This window comes from Phyllostomus hastatus, unplaced genomic scaffold, assembly GCF_019186645.2.
Source record: "Phyllostomus hastatus isolate PE091 unplaced genomic scaffold, TTU_PhHast_1.1 phas_contig_16, whole genome shotgun sequence".
Taxonomy (NCBI): Eukaryota; Metazoa; Chordata; class Mammalia; order Chiroptera; family Phyllostomidae; genus Phyllostomus; species Phyllostomus hastatus.
The window spans coordinates 2,550,080-2,574,084 of NW_025333643.1; the positions used below are offsets into that span (position 1 = coordinate 2,550,080).

The 24,005-nt window shown below is 43.1% G+C and overlaps 1 protein-coding gene across 2 annotated transcripts in view; it reads right to left on the reverse strand.

The window, feature by feature from the left end:
- The window catches only part of IFT122 (intraflagellar transport 122), a 73,089-nt gene that overhangs the window by 31,121 nt on the left and 17,963 nt on the right, over positions 1-24,005 (reverse strand). The window contains exons 4-15 of one of the 2 annotated variants that reach the window (XM_045832395.1): positions 22,668-22,746; positions 20,671-20,747; positions 18,722-18,788; positions 17,604-17,750; positions 16,420-16,596; positions 14,420-14,495; positions 9,448-9,639; positions 9,145-9,283; positions 7,740-7,942; positions 6,732-6,869; positions 5,243-5,407; positions 2,913-3,110 (exon numbers count right to left, since the gene is read on the reverse strand). In XM_045832395.1, coding sequence (XP_045688351.1) covers positions 2,913-3,110; positions 5,243-5,407; positions 6,732-6,869; positions 7,740-7,942; positions 9,145-9,283; positions 9,448-9,639; positions 14,420-14,495; positions 16,420-16,596; positions 17,604-17,750; positions 18,722-18,788; positions 20,671-20,747; positions 22,668-22,746 — 1,658 coding nt within the window. The remainder of the gene's footprint in view (positions 1-2,912; positions 3,111-5,242; positions 5,408-6,731; positions 6,870-7,739; positions 7,943-9,144; positions 9,284-9,447; positions 9,640-14,419; positions 14,496-16,419; positions 16,597-17,603; positions 17,751-18,721; positions 18,789-20,670; positions 20,748-22,667; positions 22,747-24,005) is intronic. The other variant, XM_045832396.1, reaches the window with a different exon arrangement.

The window sequence follows — 24,005 nt, forward strand, 5'->3', positions numbered from 1 at the left end:
GTTTTGTAGTGTTTGGTATTTTAAGACTGTTAATGATGATGATGATAATAATAATAATAATAATAGGAATTGGGCCAGACAAAACTTCAAAGATGGCTATACTTAACCTCATTGCACAGTGAAGCAATGAGGCCCCAAAGAGGAAAGGAGTTGCTCAAGGTCACGGCTGCTTTAGGCGGCAGTCAGAAGGCCAGTACTCCTTTCCCTAAACCGTGTAACTTCTCACCATGCTGAATGCCCCATGTGGAGGGCCAGGGACTCCAACAGGCCCACCAAAATCAAGCATTCGATAAATGGTTAACATCTGGACTCAGCCAGGGGCACAATCTGAGAGCTGGAGTTTTAAAAATACCCTAACTGAACAAATGCCCTCTGAGCTCTACTTTATCTTGCTACTGCATTCCAAGCATGAAGTCACCACCGGCCCTGAGAAGCCCAACTAGGGCTTGCTGCCCTACTTGGCAGTCCTGACAAACCATTTCTTGCACAAGATGATGTAAATTTCTAAAGGAAACCAGAAATCCCCAGAGTGGGTCTGATGCTTTCTCCCTCCTCCCTAGGCCTAAACCACAGGATAGCTGGAGGCAGAGGCGACAGATAAATAGCCTTTGTTTTGAGGCTTCCTTTCCTAACCCTTGGCAGTTCTGACCTGCTGCATCAGCAGGATAGCCTTGGTGCAGCCATAGGGGTTTGGGGGGTGGGGTGGGGAATTCTTGCATCTGAATCTTAAGAGCTTGGCAGAGGAAGCCCCAGGCCACCCCCTTCAGCTCCTCTTGGGCAGCCAAAGTCAGGGAGCAGCAAACTGCATTTATCTTGAGGTCAGGATGGCAATCTCGGGAGAAAAAACTTTCAATCAGCATAGCATGTTTGGCATGAATGAGGAAGACTGGGTTTCTGATGGATGTAGTACAAGGATTTGGGATGGGGAGCAGATGAGGACTGCAAGGAAACAGTCCACAGGGATAGTTCTTGCTTCTCCTTCTCCTGCCACTTCCACTCACCTCTCTCCCTTCTTTCTCTTGCTTTCTTTTTTTCTCTTTCTTTTTCCTGAGGTCTAAATTCCACTAACATTTATTGAATAACTGCTCTGTGTCAGGCACTAATAATTCAGACAGCAATGAGTAACAGTGGTATCATTAGCTGAGAGGAAGAAACGAACTCCAGTCCTACTATTTACAAGAAGCCAAGTCAGGGAGGGTAAGTGAAGGCGAGAAGGTGTGTGGAGGAATCATAAATTGATGTTGCCTAGCAGAAAGGTGATCTGGAGACAGGTCTAAAAACCGTTCAAATGTAGCCTGAAGAGCCCTTGATGCAGCAATTTCACTTCTAGGAATTTATACCAAGGAGCTATGATGGGATAGGCGCAGAGACTTAGCTGGAAAAGATGCTCACTATCTACAACAGCAAAAGGCTGCAACCAGCACAAATGTCTAACAACAGGTACTGAGTTGAGTAAGATGTGGAAGATCCATGAAGACAAAAAATGGCCACTAAAAACACCAGGAGAGGAGGTGGGGCAGCAGGGAGAAAGGTGTGGTTATAATAAAACATTAATCCAACACCAGGAATCTCATGGGTTGGGTTGTCAGTGGTGGATAAGCCATCCTATACAGGTGATAATTTGTACTGCAGTATTGCACAACTGTTACCAGTGGGGGAAACTGGCAAAGTTATATAAAGGATCTTTGCATGATATCTTACAATTTTATACAAATCTATAATTATTTTAAGATTTAAAACTGCTAGAGAAGGACATGGTATCGACATGGAGCCATGTCTCCAGCAGATGTAAAGTGAAAAAGCCACATCGCCAACAATCCACACAAAGTAACGGGTCTGTAACATGTAAGCATTAGGTTAAATCAGAAAATGGAGATCAAGGAAGGTGATTAAAAAATCTCTCTTATGTCCTGGCTGGCGTAGCTCAGTGGATTGAGTGCGGGCTGCAAACCAAAGCATCGCAGGTTCGATTCCCAGTCAGGGTACATGCCTGGGTTGCAGGCCACGGCCCCTAGCAATTGCACATTGATGTTTCTCTCTCTCTTTCTCCCTCCCCTCTCTAAAAATAAAGAAATAAAATCTTTTTTAAAATCTCTCTTATTTATAGTCCACATTCGGTAAAGAAAATCTGAGGTTTCATCTATACAAGCAATACTTATAAATAAAAGTCACGTGACGATATTCATAATACGATTTCACTTTTGTTTAAAAATCTGTATACAATCATATACTCCTGATTATATATTATGCATACATTACATATACATGTAGAAAAGGTCTGGGTGGATATTTTGAAAAATATTTAAGAGCGATTCTCTTTTGAGGGTGGGATTTTGATGGCTAGTCTTTCCTTGGTCTTACCTCTATTTTATGACATTTCTGCAGTGGGCATGGCTCACATCCTAGCCTCCCATTTCTATTCTGGCCTCCTCCTAGTCTGAGAGACTGTTGCAGACAGTCCTGTGTTCCCTTTCTGGCTCACAGACCTCAGCCCCCACACCTCATTCCACCCGTATTCTTTTTCTCTCACATAGGCCACCCCCTTCAATACCCGTACATACACCCTATTGGACTCAGCATTGCTGGCTTGCTCCATTCCGCTCCAAGCATGGCTCTTAGTGAAACACAACTCCATCTGCTGACAGACAACCCTGCATACCTTTCCCCATCCCTACCAGGAAAGGGAGATCAGAAATAAATGGAGGCTCAATGATGTTAAGCTATTTGCCCAAAGACACATAGATTACATGGAGTAGAGACAGGACTTCAGATTCCATGATATCACAGCTGCCATTCTTGTCTCTCTTCCCTTTCTCTTCACCACTCCCTCCCCAAACCATCAGTGAAGGGCCCGGCTTTCCTGAACTTGTCTGCCCTACCATTACTGAGAGCTGACGGGCACCCTGAGTTACCTGTGGCACCTCCACGGCTGACATGGAGAAGACATGAAGGCAGAAAATCTTGGAGCCATTGTAGCCGACCACAAAGCCCTGCAGCTTCTGCTGGTGCACAGGGAAAGTGCTAGCTTTGATGTTGAGGTAGCCTCCTCCCGAGAAGCACAGCATATCTTCACACTGGGTATTCCAAGCCACACTGTTGGCATTAGGTTCCTGAGGGGCAGGGATGGTGAGGAGCCTGTGATGATGACCTTGGGCTTTGGCACCATTCATTCCTACATTCAGTCAAGTTCTCTTTTTAAAGCCTGAATCACATTAAATTGCTAACAGTGGGATGGAGGGCAAGGGAAGGGGATCCGAAGAAATGGATAGTAGTACAGAGACAAGCAACTCTACGCACTTTTGTATGCTGTAATTTTTGAATTAGCAAGAACTACTTTTGAATAAAAATTATTATCCCCAAATATTAAGGGAGAAATAAATTATTAAATAAGTGAGAAAACCAGCCAAGTAGATTCTACTTCTGTTAAGGAATAGCTACACCTGGAAGAAGGTTTAAAGGGATACAGTCCAAAAAATTAAGTGATTGTCTTTCAGTGGGTGAAACTGTGGATGCTTTATATTTTCTGTTTTTTCTTTGCCTGAAATTTTCTTTTGGTCATGAACCTCTACTTTTTCACAATAAAAGAAAAAACTGTGAGATATTTTTAAAATTAAAAGAATAACATATTGTCTCTACATTTACAATCTGCACACTATAAAAATACAATCACTCTGGGAGGTACCTCCTTCCCCCACCTCCTCTCCAAGTGTTTTTGCTCAGCTCTGGAGACCCAGGGACCAGCAGATGTTCATACCTTTCTGTGAATCTGTTAAAATGTCTAAATCTTTTATGATGAGCATGGATTACTTTTATAATTAGAAAAAAACAACATAGCTATTTGCATTTGGAGGGGGCAAGAACAAGGGAGAAGAGAAAAAGATAGCTGGGAATGACCCCTGGCAAGAGCTGAGAATTCCCTTCCCTAGCCTACTACAGAACCCTCAGTGGGAACTGGGCAGGACACACGCCCTTCCACTCCAAATGGTTCTAGGCTGGACACAGATTCACAACAGGGGGCTGCTAACCTGCCTAGAGGGGATAGTGTTGAGGCTGGGGAGAAGAGAAGTAACACTGAAGGCCCTGCCTTGTGCCAGACCCTGAGCTAGGCACTGTGGTATCATGTTCAGTCATGTAACAACTCTGTGAGGGGGAAATTACTAGTCCCATTTTAGAGGTAAGGAGAAATTGAGACCCTGAGAGGTTCACAAATTTGCTTGAAATCACACAGTAAATTATGAAGCCCAGATCTGTCTGAAGGCAAAGCCTATGCTCTTTCTTTTCCCTAAACCACTCTGCCTCCCACATTTTGTAAGTGAGTTATTATCAACAGGTGGTCACCTGAGGCTAGTAGTAGCCAGGCAGCTTCTTCCAAGTGACAGAGGCAGCTCCCTATTCCAGTACCTCCACCCTGCTGATTCTGCTCCTGAGGACAAGGAAGAGCCCAGATAGGGGGTTCACTCCTCAATCTGCTCATTAGACTAGGAAACTAAAGGTTTCCTAGTATCTAGGAAAGCCAAACAGGGGAGGTTTTAGCTTTGGGAGAACTCACTTCAGGCAATCAGGCTCTGACCACTTACAAAGCCAAAAGAGGCAGAGAGAAGCACTAAGTCCAACAGAAAGCATACGAGGCACTGGGCATGAAGCCTCAGGCTCTCTCCTCCAGTGACATACTTCCTCTAGCCACAGGACCAAATGATGTGTAAACAATGCCTATCCCCAGAACATTCACATTTTGCTGGCTCTTATAGCATCCTTGTGAATTAAATAGAAGGGAGGGCTTTTTCCCCCATGCTTTTCAGATGATAAAACTGGTCCTGTTTCCTTACTGTGTCTTAGGTCACTCATAGAGGCAGGCAGCCTCCAGTAGGTGAGAAACAGACTTTTTCAAAAAAGTCATCACATTAACCCAGGCACTGTGAGCCTACAACATGCCCCACTTAGATTTAGTATTATTCATTTACTGCTCTCAGTAACCTTGTAAGAAAGATGTTACTTGCCTATCTCACTTGCAAGGAAACCAAAGTTCAAAGAGACTCACACAGCTCCTGCAGCTGGTATATGGGATGGGCGGGCTGTGCCTTAGACTCTGCACCCCTTCTTGGCCCCTACACCCTTGTATCTTACTGCTCTACCCAGAGACCTACCTGGAAGCCAGAGCATAAGCACCCCCTGTAAGAACTGGGAAGCTAAAGGAGGGTCTCTAATCAAAGGACTATGTCCTGGGCAGTCCCTGGGACTTCACCTGAAAAAGCAGTTCCTTGGTGTGGATGTCATAGACTAGGCATGTATCATTTTCATCCACCACGGCTAGCTTGTTTCGAGAGGCACTCATGTCCAAGCAGCGTACGGCTGTGGCCTGCTTCAGTAGGACAATGGCAAAGAGATTGTCCACAAAGATCTTCAGAATCTGGCAAAATTTCAGAGAAAAAAGTGTGAGTCACCATGGCAACAAGACTGTGGAACACTGCCAGGCTGTTGGAATCCCATGTGTTCTACAAAAACAACTCCTATAACTTCACTAGAGGCTCTCTGCAGAGAAAAGGGCTCATTAAAAGAAAGGGGCCAGGGCTTATTCCAGGGTATAGTTCAACAGAGGTTACCAAAGTAATGACACATCAGCCCCAAGACACGACAAACTCACTTGAAGGTCTGCTTGAATGGGAATTTGTTAACCACATTACCCAAATGCAGGACTAGGAAACACCATCCAGCAGAGATCTGAGTCACTAACACAGGAAGAGGCTGCTGTAAACACTGACAAGACATCTGGTATAACCACAGCAAAATAATGATGATGATGATGATGATGATAGTGAGGGTAATGGTGAAAGCAATCAGTTATTGTTTTTGATAGTCCTGTAAAACATTATCCTCATCTGTAAAACCTGAGCCTCAGAGAGGTAAAGTGACCTGCACAGGGTCACACAGCTAGTGAGTAACTAAGCACAAATATGACCCCAGCCCAACCTGCCTCCAAAGTCCATGCTCTCAGGCCTCATACTGGAAGTGACAGCTGACTGTGACAAAGAAGCAGGTTTTCCTCTCTTTTGGTTTTGCTATTTTATGGTTCCTGCTAACTCATATTCCATGACTTCCGTCCCCGGGAAAAGCCTGACAAACCTCTGCCACAAGCCATCTGCTAGCCAGCTTGGCTCTTGGGCTAATGCAGTTACATTTTCACTTTCAAATTTCCATGTAGCCCACTTAGAACTTTTCTTATTTTGAGCAAAGAACACACACAGAAAACTGTTCAACTTTGTGTAACATAGATTTTCCACAGCTACTTGAGCAGATGGCCCATTTTTCTTATAACATCTAAGAATAGCCTGCAGACGAGCACCCTCCAGGACACAAGCTAGAACATACTTAGTCCATTCACTGCCCTGACAGGGATCTGACCTACGAAATGATCTCTGCCTCCCTCTGCCGCAAGCCACAGAAACTGCACCTCTAACAATCTCCCACCTTCTGGTGACTTTTAGCCCACTAATCTACTCCACATGTGGTCCAGAGGCAGCAGAGGCTACTCCGCCAGAATGGGGCATGCAATGAGTCCGAAGGCCGCCTCATCTTTGGCCTGAGTCTATCCTCATAAAAGGAAACTCTAACATGCCCATGAGAGGAAGAAGCCTTTTCCTGCCCTGGAAACGTATCACAGGGTCATAACTTGATGGGTTGCCGGCATCTGCATGCAGACAATCGGCCTGATGGGAGACCCAAAAAGCACTCACCTGTCCATTCTTCAGGCCTACTAACAGACCTTCCCTTCCTGGAGGGCCACCAATCACCTTGATGTAGCGAATGAGAGACTCCATCTGCCACTCCCGTTCCTTCACTCCACTGAAGGACAGGCACTGCAGCCGTTTCTCCTAGAAAGCAAACCCACCTCTGTATGGCTATTCAACAGAACAAGTGTTCCCCAGCTCTCCCAGGGAGGTCTTCCTGCCTCCGAGGGATAAAAAACACTTCGCATGCAGGACCTGTCTGATCTAATCCCCGTAACTGGCATTGTCAGTCCTTTCTGAGAGTCTTCCCATGGAGCCTAGCACAGCCTCAGATCCCCCGTGCGGACCTCTATGCAGCCCGAAGCACACCTGTTTGCCACTTCTCTCCTATAACCTGTGCCCCCCCGCCAAACTGCTTGGAGTTTGAGACTTTTAGAGAGATTTTAATAGTATTTTGTATTCAGTGATTCCTAAAGGATTTCTTTCATTCTATCACTTCTAATAGGCTTAGTTTCCGAAACCAAATCCACTTCTACTTGCAAGAAGGATGCTGGGTTGGCCTTCTCTCAAAGTCTTTCCAGACTTCTCTTGGCACTGACCTACACATTTTCTAGGAAGCTCTAAATTGAGAGATTTTTTCCTGTGAAAAAAATCTATCAGGAAGTAAAAATTTCCTTTACTATTTTGAATTAAAATACATTTTCTGTTGTTTAACTGAAAAATATCATAAATTTTTATGTGTATATATTTACCAAAAAAATCAATCTTCATTTATGGGATATCAATTTAAGTCATAAATCATTTTAAAACATATAGTATAACAAACTACTTTACAATACCAAAAAAAAAGTATTCTCCAGTTTATGGCCCATGACTTTCCAGTAGAGTCTACCTCATATAGATGTCAATAAAATAAAAGCAATGACCAATTCCTAATGACCAAAAACCCTGAGTTGGGTACCCTATCCTTGAAGGAAGCATGAGGCAGATTCAGCCTGGCCTGCTGCGGCTTACCTGGCAGAGAATGATGTGATTAGCGCACACCACCAGGAGGTTGCATTCAAACTTCCTGACAATCTTTTCCTTCACCCGGTAATGCATGTCTGATGAATCATCTGAATACAACTCATAGATGAGGATTTTCTCTGGCAGTTGGATAGCTAATCGATTTTTGTAGATGGCAATTTTCTTGACAAGCTCTTTACATTTAATCCGAACTGTCAAAGAAAAAAAAATCCAGTTTTAGCAAGAGGTTGTTAACATAGAAGGCAGAGAAATTAAAAGCTATCATTTACTTAATGCTACTGGCAATTAAAGGAGACACTCTCATCAAAAAAAATCTTGACAGAGTGTCTAATATATACAATCAGCTCTGCTGAACACTGGGATCTGAAGTCATATATAATTTTTGTGGATCTTTCTGGTCCAAAGCTTACAACTGAGTATGGAAAATGAAATTCTTAGTGCTACTATAACTTGCTGAACATAAATCCACACTCTGCATGGCACTAATGGCCCCTGATGGTCAGGAGCCCGCCTGAGTGGCCATACCTCCAGCTGCTTCCCGAACACCACCCTAAACAACAGGGAACTATGTGTAGTTTCCAGTACACACTAGGCTATCATGCTCACTGTGCAGCAGGCGGAGAAAATGTCTCCAGAGGAAATGCTGTGGAGCTTCTCAAGTGGCTACTCCCTCACCCTCACATCTGGACTCTTCGAACAGAGGTGTTCCCAGATGGGGACCAAAGGACGTCATCTGAATCTGCAAGACAACTCCCAACCAGAATCCCTATGCATAGGCATCCAGCAGTGTGCTGTGGCCAGTACATCTGGATATGAATATACTTGAAACAAGTGGATCCTTAGCCTATTTAACCAGCCCAGACACTTGGGTGGACAGAAAGAAAGCCTGAGTTTGGACTGACTGCACTAGACCTGGAACTCTGATCTGACTGAGGCTGTGGTGACCCACGGCCCCTGCTTATCTCTGGGTCAAGGACTTGCCAGGAGGCAAGTGGAGATGGAGCTGAAAGAGAAGTACTCCAGAAGTGCCTCTGATCAGACAAGATGCAGGTCCACAAACCCATGCAAGTCAGCCACCCTGATTCTGACTTGTTATATATTATCCTCCTTCAGATAGGGTGTCCATGATCCCCTGGAATTATCTGTAAAATTTTGTGAGTCTGTGCCTTTTTTTTTTTAGAGATGGTTTCTTGCTTTCATTAGATTCTCAAAGACATCTACATCCTCCCCTCACCCCTCCTACACACACACACAGAACCAGTGGTCCAACGTGTTTCCAAAAGACCAAGGAGAAACACTGCCTACCTTTTCATCACTTGCCCTGTCAGCAGCTCTCTCAACCTACCCCACTTCTCAGTGTCTGGAGGGCAGAGGGGCTATACCTGTCCTTTACCTTTTTGCTCAGTGATCAGGTGCTGCACAATGACATCAGTCATGCTATCCCTGTACGCGTACCGATCCTTGTAGAGCCCATGGACAGTGCTAAAAATAAGCTGATAGAAGGAGATGGTGCCATCCTGGCAGCCTACCACCTGCAGGGAAAGAGTGGTCAACACCCAGTTCTCTGTGGAAAAGGGTCTACCCTCCCATTTGTCAGGAACAAACATCAATGATCTGATGGGCTAACATGCCTGATGTTCATTCAGTCAGTGCCTACTCAGGCAAAGGCCCAACAAAATGAATGTCCTCTCCTTACCACATAGTTGGAATCAGGTTTCACTTTACATGTCCACACCCAGGAGTTCTGCTCCCCAACAGTCCCAAGCCGCACTCCATCCTTGGTGAAAAGGGATACTTGCTTGTCTGACCCCCCCAGCAAAATGTATTCCCCTTTAGTAAAGTAGCTGATACAGCAGGGGTCAAAATTCAGTGACCGATCCTTCCCAATCTGAGGAAAGAGAACATATATCAAAGGAAAAACTTCTGAATCCATAATAATTGCAAAACAGTTCAGGGCTTTTCTTATCAACTTTAATGGGGGCAGCTGGGAAGAGAGAAGAGCTGGCCAGCCTTATTTCCTGTGATTCCATTGTGAACACAGCTCAGCCTCCTCTGGAGCATCCTTTACTCCTCCCCTCCACACAGTCAAATCCTTGACTGCCAGAGCCAGCACTGTCTCCCCCAGTCGCACTGAATCACTCCAGCACTGTGTGTCGTAGCCCCTCAGCCATTCCAAACCCGAGGATATTCTTTCTCCCATAGACCCTCCTCCACACATAGTACTAGATAAGCTTCAATGGTTCCCCTCAGCTTCATTTTTTGTTGTTGTTGCTGTCATTTGACTTTTTACTTTGTATTTCACAAAGCTAAATTTATTCAATTAAAAAAAAAACTGTCCTTTATTCTGAAACTATATTCATCCTACTTCTCTTTATAACAACTTTATTGAGGTATAATTCACATACCATACAATTTTCTCATTTAAAGGGTCCTGGCTGGTGTGGCTCAGTAGATAGAGTGCCATTTTGTGAACCAAAGGGTCACTGGTTCGATTTCAAGTCAGAGCATGTGCCTGGGTTGCAGGCCAGGTCCCCAGGAGGGGGCATGCGAGAGAAAACCACACATTGATGTTTCCCTCTCTTTCTCCCTCCCTCCCTCCCCCTCTAAAAATAAATAAAGTCCTGCTGGCTGGTCTGACTCAGTGGATTGAGCAAGGGCTGCAAACCAAAGGGTTGCTGGTTTGGTTCCCAGTCAAGGCACATGCCTGGGTACTGGGCTGGGTCCCCAGTTGGGGGCGCATGAGAGGCAACCACACATTAATGTTTCTCTTCCTCTTTCTCCCTCTCTTCCCCTCTAAAATAAATAAATAAATAAAATCTTTTTTAAAAATTTAAAATCAATAAGAAATCTTTAAAAAAAGATCTTGTTGATTAAAAAATAAAGTGTACAATTCATAAATAAAGTGCACAATTCATTGACTTTAATATATTTAGAGTTATGAAACCATTATCACTAATTCCAGGACATTTCCATTACCCCAAAAAGAAATCCTGTACCTGTTAGCAGTCAATCACAATCCCTCTTTGCATTCCCTGGCAACCACTAATATAATTTCTGTGTCTATATATTTGCCCATGTCAGACATATCATATAAACAAAATTGTGCAATATATGGCCTTTTGCAATAGGCTCATCTGTGTTGTAGCATGTATCAGTATTTAATTCCTTTAAATTGCTGAATAATATTCCATTACATGAATACATAACAGCTTATTTATATAATCATCAGTTGAAGGCCATTACTACTTTCTGGTTATTATGAATAATGCTGCTAGGAACATTTGTATACAAGTTTCTTTGTGGATGTATGTTTTACTCTCTTTTGGATATATATTTCAAGGAGTGGAATTGCTGGGTCATACAGTAACTTTATGTTTAACCCTCTAAGGAACTGCCAGTTTTTCAAATTGGCATATCGTTTTATATTCTTACCAGTAGTGTTTAAGGATCCCAGTTTCTCAATCCTAGTGGGTGAAGTGGTATCTCATTGTGATTTAATTTGCATTTCCCTGGTAGCTAATGCTATTGAACATCTTTTAATATGTTATATTGGCTACATGTATATTTTGTTTGGAGAAATGTCTATTGAGTCCATTCATATCCTTTTTCTATTTTTTAATTGGGTTGTCTTTTTATTATAGAGTTGTAGGGGTTCTTTATATATTCTAGATACAAGTCCCTTCTCAGATATATCATTTGTAAAAATTTTCTACCATTCTATAAGTTTTCTTTTCACCTTTGATGATATACCCTCAGCTTTTATGATAAAAGTCAAGCTCATGAGCGCAGATCCCATCCCAGGATCCTTCCCTCAGTCAAAATGAACTACTAATTTCTCAGGTAATCATGTTCTTTTAGGCCTCCACGTCCTCACAAGGGCTATTCTCTGCACCACCCCAACCCCAGCCAGGAGGGCCCTTTCCATCTCCTTCTCTGCCAGTTGTCATCTCCTCCAGGAAACATACCCTAATGTCCCTGCCCCAAGGAATGCCTGTTGTAGACCCACCTCCCCGTGTTCCTATGGCCCGTGATCTCCTCTCCCATAGCACTTCTCTCACTGCTCTGTAGTTACTGGTTTAAATGGTCATCACAAGACAAATCTGATAAACATTCCAGTATGGATTCTACCTCCAGTCTGCCCCGGTTCCAGACCAGGTTTGGTCACTAACTAAACTGTGGCTTTGGGCAATTACTGGACCTCTCTATACCTCAATCTTCTTATACATAAAGTGGTAATAATAATACCTATCCCCAAAAGTTGTTTTTTTTTAAGATTTTATTTATTTATATTTAGACAGAGAGGAAGAGAAAGAAACAGAGGGAGAGAAACATCAGTGTGTGGTTTGCCTATCGTGCACACCCCCACTGGGGACCTGGCCAGCCAGGGTACCACAAAGTTGTTTTAAGACAGGAATAAAAGAATTAGCCTTGTAAAGAGTTTATATAGCCCTGGCTGGTGTAGCCCACTGGACTGAGTGAAGTCCTGTGCAGGCCTGTGAAGCAAAGCATCGCTGGTTGGATTCCCAGTCAGGGCACATGCCTGGGTTGCAGGCCAGGTCCCCAGTTGGGATGTGTGAGAGGCAACCACACATTGATGCTTCTCCCCCTCACTTTCTCCCTTCCTTCCCCTTTCTAAAAAATAAATAAAATCTTTTTTTAAAAAGAGTAAGAGTATATAATGCCTGAAACTCAATCAATGCTAGGTATTATTAAGCCAGATCTCTCTAAATACCACAAATACTTAAAATGCCAAAAATACATAAATTATGCCTAAGCCTAATACAAAAGAGTAGGTGTGATTTACTTCACATCCCTTATTTAATTCTAAGTCTTCTCAGAGTTAAAACATACTTATACACCAAGAAAACAATTTTACTGTCCCAAACAAGTTGGGGGTTACCTTCTCAGCAGACTGAGGTTGTTCATCAGTCAGAAACTCGGGGCCACAACATGAACTGTGGGGCTGCATACATGCAAGACATTTCCCATGACCCTGATCACCATGTGGAGCTCTTTTTCGTTGTTACTATAGCAACAAGACCCTATTCTCTCCCAGTATAGTGCGGTTATTTGTTCCAGGGAAATTTTAAGACCCACATTCAGTACCTGGTACATAGTAGATGTGTCAATAAATATTTATTAAGTGATGATGGGCATATATTAAGTGGATGAATAGACAGGGCCAGGGAGACTACATGCCAGATCATTAAAGTAAGGGTTCTAAGAAAACAGCCATAGGAAACTGAGAAAATTCTTTATTATCCATGAACCTTATTTTTTCTTGTCTACAAAAGAAATGACCAATGGTATGATGAAGCAGAAGAAATGGCTCCAAAGGTAGGCTACACAAACCTGAAGCCCCCACTTCCAGCATGCTATGTTCTGAGGAATAAGGATGCTGTTGAACAAAAGGCTCCATTGAAATGGCTGCATTTCTCCTTTGCTTGTCTATGGAAACAGCCATCCCCCTACCTCCGCTCTAATCCTCAGTGTCTCCAGTCTACTAACAGGTTTCCTGTCACTAGGCTCTCTCTATTTTAACCCACCCTCCAGAGAAACAAGGTATTCTTTTGAAACTGGAATCTGACCAAGTCGCTCCCTACCTAAATCTATGGCTTCTATAGTGTATGATGTCCAAACTTCTTACGCTAAAATCTTGTCCCCAGCTTCCTTTCTGATGCCATCTTCTCTCCACGAATCTTGGAATACAGTCACGTCACTGTTCCCTGAGTTGTCACATACAGGGTATGGCACAAATAATGCCCATTTTTTATTACAAAATCTTTTATTACAAATATAAGCATGTAATTCTGTAACATAACAATATCACGCTAAGCACACCATATGGCATTTTAAGTGAAATGTTCAAACTAAAACTATAAATTTTTACACCCATGTTATTATCCTACCAGCCACACTCAAGCAGGCGTTACTTCTGCCGGACCCTGTATTTTCATTCTTCCCGGCCTTTGCAGATGCTATTTCCTCTGCCTGAAACAACGTCCTCCACCTAGCAAACTCCTGCTCATGCTGCTCAAAGTCACCTCTACAAAATCCCCCATCTTCACCAAGCATGACGTCACCCTCTTCTGTGTCGCTGTAGCTATCTATCTACAGCTCTCTGTCGTGCCATGTATCATACTGCACGGGGACTGCTGGCTGTGGAGTGTGTCCCCACCAGCCTGTGAACTCTGGCAGAGCAGAGGCATTAATTTACATAGCTCGATTTTAACGACTCCTAACACAGGTGAAGGGCTGGACTAAGTGGGTGCTTAGTAATGTGGGTAAGAGGAATAAAGCACTATAGGAAGGTAAGGTCATGACTAAGATCAAGGCTTTACAGTCAGATCAATCTGGGTTTTTAATCCCAGATGCCTCCATTTACTTGCAATGTGGAACCTCAGGCACAGTATTTGTTTCACTGCTCTGAGTCTTACCATTTCTAAAAAGTTTATCATCAAAGTATCTACTTCACAGGGTTTTATTAGAATTAAATTAGATAAAGTATGCACAGCACAGAGCACAATGCTTGGTATCACAGCAAATGCTCGATAAATAGAAGCAAACAACAATTTATAATGACTAAGAATACAATCTCAGAAAGTGAAAAACTGTAACAGGCATGATCATGACTGTGTCTCCCGCTGGGTTTGTACAGAGCTACATACCTGTTTTCCACTCAGTTGGTAGAACGAAAGTTTCTGCCCCCAATCAGCTATAGCCAGGATGTCATTATGTTCCTCTCTAATCAACAGAAGACAAAAGAGGTTATGTGGGGCCACGGTCTGCTGATGAGTTAGCTCTAAGGCTTTAACAAACAACAGGAAAAAGAAAGCCCTGGCCAGCCTGTCAGATTGCCAAATGCTGTATGGCACCACTGAGGGCGAAAGTTGTAGCGTGGGCCAACCCATCAATCAGTCCAGTAGGATTAAGTGAGGCTCATTTCAGCCCTCCTGGGGTCTGTTATTTCACGGAATACCCTACCATGAGCTTGTGGCGCCGAGACACTGCCATAGAAAAGAAGCTAAACCCCTCATTTCAAAGCTTCCTGTGGAGCAACACTAAGAAAGGGCAAGGCTGCAGATTCAAGAGTGCTTTATTCTTATGTACCTATAAACTATAGGGAAATGGGGGTGAAACATCTTTTGCAGTGGGGAGGTATGACTTATCTGACATTTTTAATGAACAATGCAAACCTTGTTTGTTCTCCTTAAGAGGGAAAATTAATATCTACACTAGGTTCTCTCATAGCAGGGGCAAAACGGTTTCTGACTGGATCTAATAAAAAAGAGTAATGAGCTCTCTGAAGATCAACAACTGTCTCTGAAACTGAGTCCCTATCAGGATCACTGCCTTGGGACCAGGGCTGGAGGACCAGCATGCAGGAGAAACCTCCTCAGCTGAGGCTGGGGATCAAGCTACTTGGGAACCTAGTTTAAGAAAGAAATGTTCTGCTGCCCTTGAGGCCCAGTCTTAACCTACCTAAAATTGCCTTCTCTTTGTTTACTAAGTCCAGTGTTTCTGAGCCCAAGGCCTGTGAGCACCATGGCAGCACCAGTAGATATGTAGGCCAGGAATGGTGCAGCCTTACCTACAAAACCCAGCCAAGAATGGCAAAGCGGCAAATACCACAGGCACTAATTCACAACTAAAGGACAAGACAAAGACCAAGAGCGATGTTAACAGGAAGGGACCTGCAAGTAAACTTTGTGTGCGTGTGTGACTGACACTGAAGTCCAAACGCAGTCTGGGAGCCCAGCCTGCAGCAGGCCCTCTTGGGTACGCCACATATGCCTCTGAGCTGGGTTCAGCCCCATGAACTGGATTGGTGGTTTTCAACTTCCTTTTTCCATTTTTCCCCTTGGCAGTGGGTCTCTACCAAAACATAACTAACGTCAAGCAACAAAAGGGGATACTGTGTTTGAAACACAGATGGAGGCCTGATGTCCATCCCTTTTTCCTTGCTTATCACCCACCTCCCACCTCCTGCTTCCAAAGAACCCCAGGTACCACAGAACATAGTTCCAAGCCAGATCACTTTTAGTCAATCAGAATATCCTGGCTATCCCAGCTTTTCTGCTTCAGAAATAAAGACTGCCTGGAAAGCCAGAATTTGGGGGTTGAGGATCATGGGTATGTTGAGGGCTTTTTTTCTGATATGTATCCCCAAAAATACAAGGTAAGGTACAGTGTAGGAACAGGCTAAAAAAAGTGTCTAATAACAGAGGAAGTGTTCGATGAATTATGGTACATCCACACAAAGGCATACTATGCAGGCATTCAAAATCATGTTTTACAAAGGACTTCCAATGTTACTAGAAATGTTACTATGCTGTTAAGAGGGAAAAAATAAAGTAGAATATGATTCAGTTAATTATATGAACACACTAAAAGACTGAGGGGTAATACAATAGAATGCTAACAGTGGTTTCCTCAAAGAATGGAGTTTTACAAAAAAGTTGAATTTTCTCCTTTAGACTTTTCAGTATTTCTTGAAGTTTCTTAAAGGAAAATTTTATAACCCACACACAAGTTTTAAAGGGTATGTTTCCCCTTTGTTGAAGGAACCTTTTACCAACAAAAACCTTGATCCCTCTTAGAAAGGAGCTTAGTGAAGCGGGACCTGGACCCTTGCAAGGAGGGTTCTCTCTCCTTGGGACACACTCACAAGTTGTCGTCCCTGAGACTGTCGTCCTCTTCCTCTGGCTCTTCCTCCTCTGCCTCACTACCCTGACTACCGTACACTGCTGACTTCAGAGTGGCAGGGAGTTCCTGAAAATATCTGTTGACAATGACTTCCTCGGCATCCTCGTTCTCTCTGTTCATCCAGAAACTCTCCCATCGGCTGTAGACAGTAAGTGGTGGTTCACAATCACGATGCCTAGAACTACACTAAAGCCATAATTTCAAAACCTGTCAAGAAGCCCCTGAACCCTGCCGGAAGGGGACAGCAACAAGGTAAGCTGGGCATCCTGCTTCTCATGAATTAAAAATGGTACCCTGAAGCCACAAAGTCCTATGTGGCCGCAAAATCAAATAGCAGGAACTCTGGGGTAGGCTAATGGCCTTTGAAGGCATTAGACATGCATGGTACAGCTCTGGGCTAGACAAAATTATTCAGGGAACAGCATATCTGGTGTAGAAAAGGTAGTGATATTAAACAATCTTCTAAATCACACAGGCACCACCTGTAAAGTGACATTGGGCTGGTAAACAATTAAGTCCTTTAATTTACCTTCAGAGGACTCTGTGGGAGATATTGATGGTTTAATATCACAGGATTATACAAAGAACATGTAAATATATTTTACATGTTCTTTGTGACACTGGCAGAGAAGGAGAAAGTATGTGTAAGGTTTGAGAAGGTAGATGCCAATTGTTTGTGGGATATGGGGACACTTGTAAACTTAATTTAGACTTTTTTGGCAAGGGCAACAAAAAAGACTCATGAAAAAGCTATTTAGTATAGGGTGGGCACATGTTCTGCCCAAGTTGAAGGAAACAACTAAAAAAGGAAAAAGACCAAAATAAAGCACAGCAAGAGGTGAACTATTAATTCATAAGAAAATGGCCCTTCTGTGTCCCATGTGTTCATGCGCAGGCAGACACATTTTGAGTTGGCCTAGATAGCTCATCTGCTCAGCTAAATCTCTGGGATTCATTCCAAAACACAAGATGGGCTCCTAAAAAATTCCAATCAAATAGAACAGGTTCTAAAACAGATCAGTCAAATGGGGTGAGAAGCCTTTGAATGCAAGGAGAGACCTTGTGGAGAGAGAAAGAAGTCAGTTTGCTAAACAAGGCCTCCTTCATAAAGTGTTTGCCCTCAGAGGAGGACAGCTGTACGAGCACCTTGAAGGGTTCCAGCAGATGGACCATATCGGGGAGAGGGAGCCCCCTGGCCGCTCGATCTTCACTTTTTCCTCGCCGTTTTTGTTCCGTATGCTGATTATTCCATTGAACATCCCCAGAGCCAGGTACTGACCATCATTTGTCCAGCTGTTGACATACCAGCAAATGGCACAGAGAGAGGGAAAAGAACACACGGAAAGTAAAGCCAGTGAGGATGGTGCCTTGGTAGAGACAGAGTTTAATAAGACAGCAACTACTAGGCTCATCCTGGTCATGATATAAAAATCAGAGGGCCAGACTTAACATACCATTTACTTCTGGGATCAACAGACAGATGTAAAGGCAATAGCACCTTTTTCTGAGCTCTCACATCTCTTGGTACAGACCTCCACCACAGCCCTCAGCTTGTGCCTGCATCGCTGGGTCAGCCTCCATTCCCCACTCACCACTTCAACATCCTCCCACTTCAAGGGCTCATTAAGAACAAATTCTGTATCTTGGTATATTCCCAGCCTCTAGAACAGGTGCTTAACAGATGTTGAATGAAAGAAAAGCTGCACCCAGAAGCCGAACAGTGAGAATGGCTACCATTTATAGTGTCCTCTATACCAGGCACTGTGTAGCATGCTTTCAGATTCGTTAGTTTGTGTGTACTTCACAAAAGCCCTATCAAATCAGTATTTTTATCCAGTATTGTCAGATGAGAAACCCGAGGCTCTAGCTCAGAGAGATTTGTTGTAATTTTCCTAAGGTCACAGAGCCTGTCAGTGATCCATCTGGATTTGAATCCTGGTCTAGCATCAGTCTGTGCTTTCTCTAGTGCACATGCTGTCTGGACAGGACAAACCTGCATCCCCACAGTCTCCACAGCTGCAGGCTGAGGACAGCTGCAGGCTGAGGAGGTTTGTAGCTACACAATTTATAGTTTTTCCTTTGCTTGATGATCAAAGGCAGGTACAAGTCCTTCCCACCATGGAGACAAGAGAAGAGGAGGAAATACAGAGGCCCAAACCCACCAGTTAACACAGACCTTCTCTACTATGTGAATTCACTGGATTTTGAGGTTGTTTCAAGAGGAGGAAACACAAAGCCTGCTTTCAGAGCTGTCCCTGACTTACCTACAACAGGTGATCTTGCTGCTAGATTTGTGCTTGGAGACAGACTTCTGTTCAGGAGACCACAAGCCTTCAATGCAAAGTAATATATAAAAAAAAGATAGATTGGCTGGAATATCACTCATTAATAAAAAAGGAACGGATGACTGATACACACACAATTTACAATCTCTAGGGATTTATGGCTAAGTGAAAAAAGCCAAAAGCCAATCTCAAAAGGTCACATACCATATGATTCCATTTTATAAATTGCATTTTGAAATGACTAAATTCTACAGAAATGGAGAACAGATTAATAAGTACCAGGTACCAGATGATAAGGATAATAGGAAGTTGGGGGGGGGGGTAGATGATGATAAGGAGTATCTTCGTGGTGACAGTAATCTATACAAGTGATGAAATGACAGAACTATATACGCAGATTGACCAGACCCAGCTTCCCAGCTTTGATATTATACAATAATTACATAAGATATATCCATGGGGGAAAGTGGATGAAGGGTACACAGGACTTCTCCATTATCTTTTCAACTTACTGTGAATCTATAATTATTTCAAAATAACAAGAAAAAAAGGGAAGATAGATTGGTGAATGTCTAGCCAACTTTTCAGGTGTTTTACTTAAAGAAATGGTAACTTCAGTGTAAGTAACTATTACATTCCAACCAGAGTACAACTTAGCAGTCAAAGTACTGAATGATGCTTTCTGGGAATCTGATTTCCTCTCCCAGGCCTCATCCACAGCACATGACCCTAAATGAGTCGTGCCTTGTCTGTGGCACACTGGTCACCTTCAGCTTGCGCCTTCCTGTCCCCAGGTGCTCTGGCTCAGGGCCTCACAACAGGTGTATGTTTAGGCAAGATAAGCAAATTCTACCCTTTGCTTGAGTCATAAAGCATAACCAAGAAAGTAAATATAGTGCAAAAATATTTTTATATAGCAAGGTGCAACATCAAACAAATTATTTTTTCCCCTTTCCCCGGTCCAGAATACTTCCCCCAAACATTTCCACCTGTGTGCATATTATGTCTTTTTTGTCTTTTATGTCTATTTTGTCTTTTTAATCCCAAAAGTAAGCATACAGACTAGTGCCTCACATGGACAAAAGACTGTATTTTATTAATGAATGAAAGTCCTTTCCCCTTTTATTTATATATTCTCTCTTCTGAACCTCAGAATTCTGTCAGTGAGATAGAATGGTGAGAACATGTTCATCTAGATAAGGAAAGTGAAACATTGACAGGGATTAGATCTCTGACTCCTTCATAATGGCGGTTCTGTTGTACACACTATCTCTTAGCGAGGAAAACAAAACTGATGAGCTAAAAGTCAGAAGTGGCCTTGAAGAGAGATGACCTACAAGCCAAAGCTCACTTTCCCTCCCTGCCTCGATGGACATTACACTGATCCCTCTTCTGTGCCAGCTCCACGTCAGTGCCCTGGGTAGGGCCAGGGTGAATGCCTCAAGGCATCTGTCCCCTCAGGGAGCACAGCTACAGCCACCACACCAACAGTAACAGTGACACACTGCACAGGAAGCACAACTAAAATGGTGAGGAATTTCACACATACACAGAGGGTGGAGGACACAGAGGTTGGGAACAACTGAACTGTCCCTGCCAGGGTAAGGCAGGGAAGGCTTCCTAGAGGTGACAATACCAAGTTATGCCTGTGTCCTCCCATCCTTCTTACCATCTCCCTTCCCTGGGAGGGGAAGGGAGCCTTTTTTGCTGTTTCCCAGATTTCTTCCCAGACTCAATGTCATCATTCACTCTCTCAGTTTCTACACAATTTAAAGAACAACTGTCGTTTCCCCACTGCCTCAAGCTGCCAGACATTGAAGGGAGAGAAATATCATTAACTCTCTCAGGACAAAACCACATCATTCTGGATGAATTTCATTTTTCACCCAGATGTGCAGTTATTCCAGGACAAAATATTGGGAACCTACCAAAGTCACTGGAGGAACAAGATGCAAGCTGGTGGGTAACAGGATTGTAGGAGACACACTGGATAGAATCATTGTGCCTGGGAAGTAAACAATTATAGATTATTATGCAGCAAACCGCAAACCACAGGCTCTCCAACTACATACCACAAGCTCTTATGCAAGTGACCAACAAAAAAAGCACAGGAATTAATTCTCCTTCCCCTGGATTGCCCCTCACCCCATTTTATCTCTTAAATATTACCCACCCATCAGCCTGGCCTAGCTTAAATGCCACCTCCTCCAGGACTGGTGTGCCGGACACCTCCAGTTTGTGAGCCGATAAGATAATGATGTAAAGCACTTAGTCTAGTGCCAGCTGCATAGGAAGTGCTTTATTAATGGCTGTTACTCTTATTGTTTTGTGGAGGCCTAGAAATACAGGATGGAGGTGCAATGAAGATATTACAGGCTAAGAACTGGAAGCATGCCAAATCCTTAGACAACAATGAAAGGTGAGCGAGTCATATACCACCCATGGCATCAGTTTTATTCCTTCACTTTCAGGTAACACTTTACTCACAGCTTCATTCATTCATTCAAAAGTTGTTTGGTGATACACCCAGGTTCATAGCAGTATTATTCCAAACAGCCAAGAAGTGGAAGCAACCTAAGTATCCACTGACAACCAATAAATGGATAAAGAAAACATAGTCTAAATATACACTATTTAGCCTTAATATTATTTAGCCTTAAGCCCTGGCTTATGTGGCTTGGTGGTTGATCACCAACCTGGGAACCAAAGGATTGCTGTTTTGATCCCCAGTCTAGGGCACATGCCTAGGTTGTGGCCCAGATCCCCAGTAGGGAGTGCGTGAGAGGCAACCACACGTTGATGTTTCTCTCCCTCTTCCTCCCTCCCTTCTCTTCTCTAAAAAATAAATAAATAAAATCTTTTTTAAAAAATTAAAAAAACATATATCATTCAGCCTTAAAAAGGAAGAGAATTTTGACACATGCAACAACACAAGTAAACCTTTAGGATATTAGGCTAAGTAAAATAAACCAGTCACAAAAGGACAAATACTGTATGATTCCACTTACATGAGGTTCCTAAAATAGTCAAATTCATAGAGACAGAAAGTAGGATGGTGGATGCCAAGGGCTGTGGAAGGGGAAACGGGAGCTGCTGTTCAATGGTTATGGAGTTTTAGTTTTGCAAAATGAACAGGGTTCTAGATATTGATTGTACAACAACATCAATATACTTAACACTACTATACACTTAAAAATGGTTAAGACAGTAAATTCTGTGTTACATGTATTTTACCACAATTAGAAGAAAAAAAATAATTTGTTGGGTACCTACTACAGGCCAGGCATTGTTGTATCAGGGACTTGGGGTAAACAAAAACAGATGCAGTGTCTGCCCTCCCGGAGCTTCAGGCTGATGGGAGATATTGCTCACTCACCAGAATAAATGTAAAACTACAACTATGAGAAATGCCATCAAAGAAACCTGACCAGGTCTCAAGGGGCAGGAAAGGCTTCAGAAGAAACAGCATTCCCTGCTCACTGCAGGCCCTGACAGCTGCAATGAGCAGGGAAACTATGCAGGGGAACAGAGAAGACTACAGGCAAAGCCTCTGCAGTGAGAGAAGTCTGGGCCACACCAGCCCCAAGTTCCCAACTGTTGCCACTGGTGGATGTGAGGCCATTCCCTGAGAAGTAAGGCCATTGAAAGAGGGCAAGTTGAGGCAGGGTAGAATCTGTGATGTCAGACTCACTAAACTTAGTTATATGAACACAGTTAGCCCAGCGTTGGCTAAGCTAGTAGTGCTCAAGAAATGTTCCCTCACCTGTTCACTGCCCAAACATCCTACATCACCATGTACCCCCATAATTTAATTTCAAGTTCAATTGCAGAGGAAAAAGTTCTTCCTTACACCTTTTCTAAGGTGCTTTTGTTACCGTTGTTCAATAAGAGTCAAATAATACCGTACATCTAAATGGTTACTTACGTGTACTTCAGAATGCCTTCCAATTTTGATGTCCAGATAATAACGCTTTTATCAGCTGATCCAGAAGCAAAGCGCTTGCCTAAAAAGATTTTTAAAAAGAAAATTCTCACATTTATTTTAAACCAGCATTTCCCAGAGTATTTCTTAGAAAACTGGGTTTTTAAGGTATCTAATTAGTATCAGCTGCTTCTCTACTCCTTACCAGAACTGGGCAGAAGTACTTTGGAGTCAGGAAGTTTGGGTTCAAATCCTGGTCTGTCTGGCAGTGAGTAAACAGAGGTACTGAGGGCCTACTATCTGCTAGGATTCATGTTCTGTGCTAAGGGTCAAGTAGTGATTAAACTTGACCCTTACCTACCTTCACAGAGTTTAGTGTAGTGACCCTTACCTACCTTCACAGAGTTTAGTGTAGTGGGAAAAGTAAGCATTAAATTAAATTAATCTAATATGAATACAATATGGTATCAAAAGAAACGGGATCTACGAAAGAGCATAATTTGAGGCACCTAATTTAAATGAGGGAAGACTTTTCTGAGGATGAGATCCTTCAGCTAAGACCTAAAGGTTGAGCAAACCTTGGCCAGGTACAAAGAGAGGAGAAAGAGCCATCCACATGGATACAACAGATGTACAAAGACCCGAGGCAGGAAAAGCCCAGCATGTCTAATGGGCTGAGAAGCAGCCAACATGGAACACCAAGGGCAAGGGGGAAGGTAGATAGGGGCACCCTGATCCTTCCCTGTGGGAAGGGTCTCCAGGGGCTTCGGGCCACAGTTAAGATCTTGCTGTGTATCCCAAAAAAGGCTTTAAGCAAAAGAGTGACAGATGAGATTTTCATTTTCACGGCTACTTGGACTTTATAAAAGAATGTACTGGAGAGAGGCGACATAAGTAATTATTAATTACATTGTTGCAAGTTTACAGTGCTTAAAGTAGAGCAGGGTATCACAGCTGCAAACAACAGCAAACCTTTACCTACTCCAGTGAAAGATAATGATTAGGGGTGAGCACAGGCTAGATTTTGTACACCTATTTAAAAATTTTAGTGAAAAATTTCTACACTTTATTCTTAGGGCAACTGGAAGTTGACCTTGAGCAAGTCACTGTTCTCTGAGCCTCATTATCTGAAACATAAAAGGGATAATCATAATACCTTCTTCAGAGGCTCTTTGGCGGTGGTCAATTCAGGTAAGACCTTTCACTGAGGCTGAAACCATAGATATCAGGGGGAGCTGCATGATGCTGCTGCAAATACTAAATAACAGAAGCTGCTCTCATGTGTGATTATTTCTGTCACTTCTCTCCCATCCTTGCAGGCAGCGGGTGATGAAGAGTGTG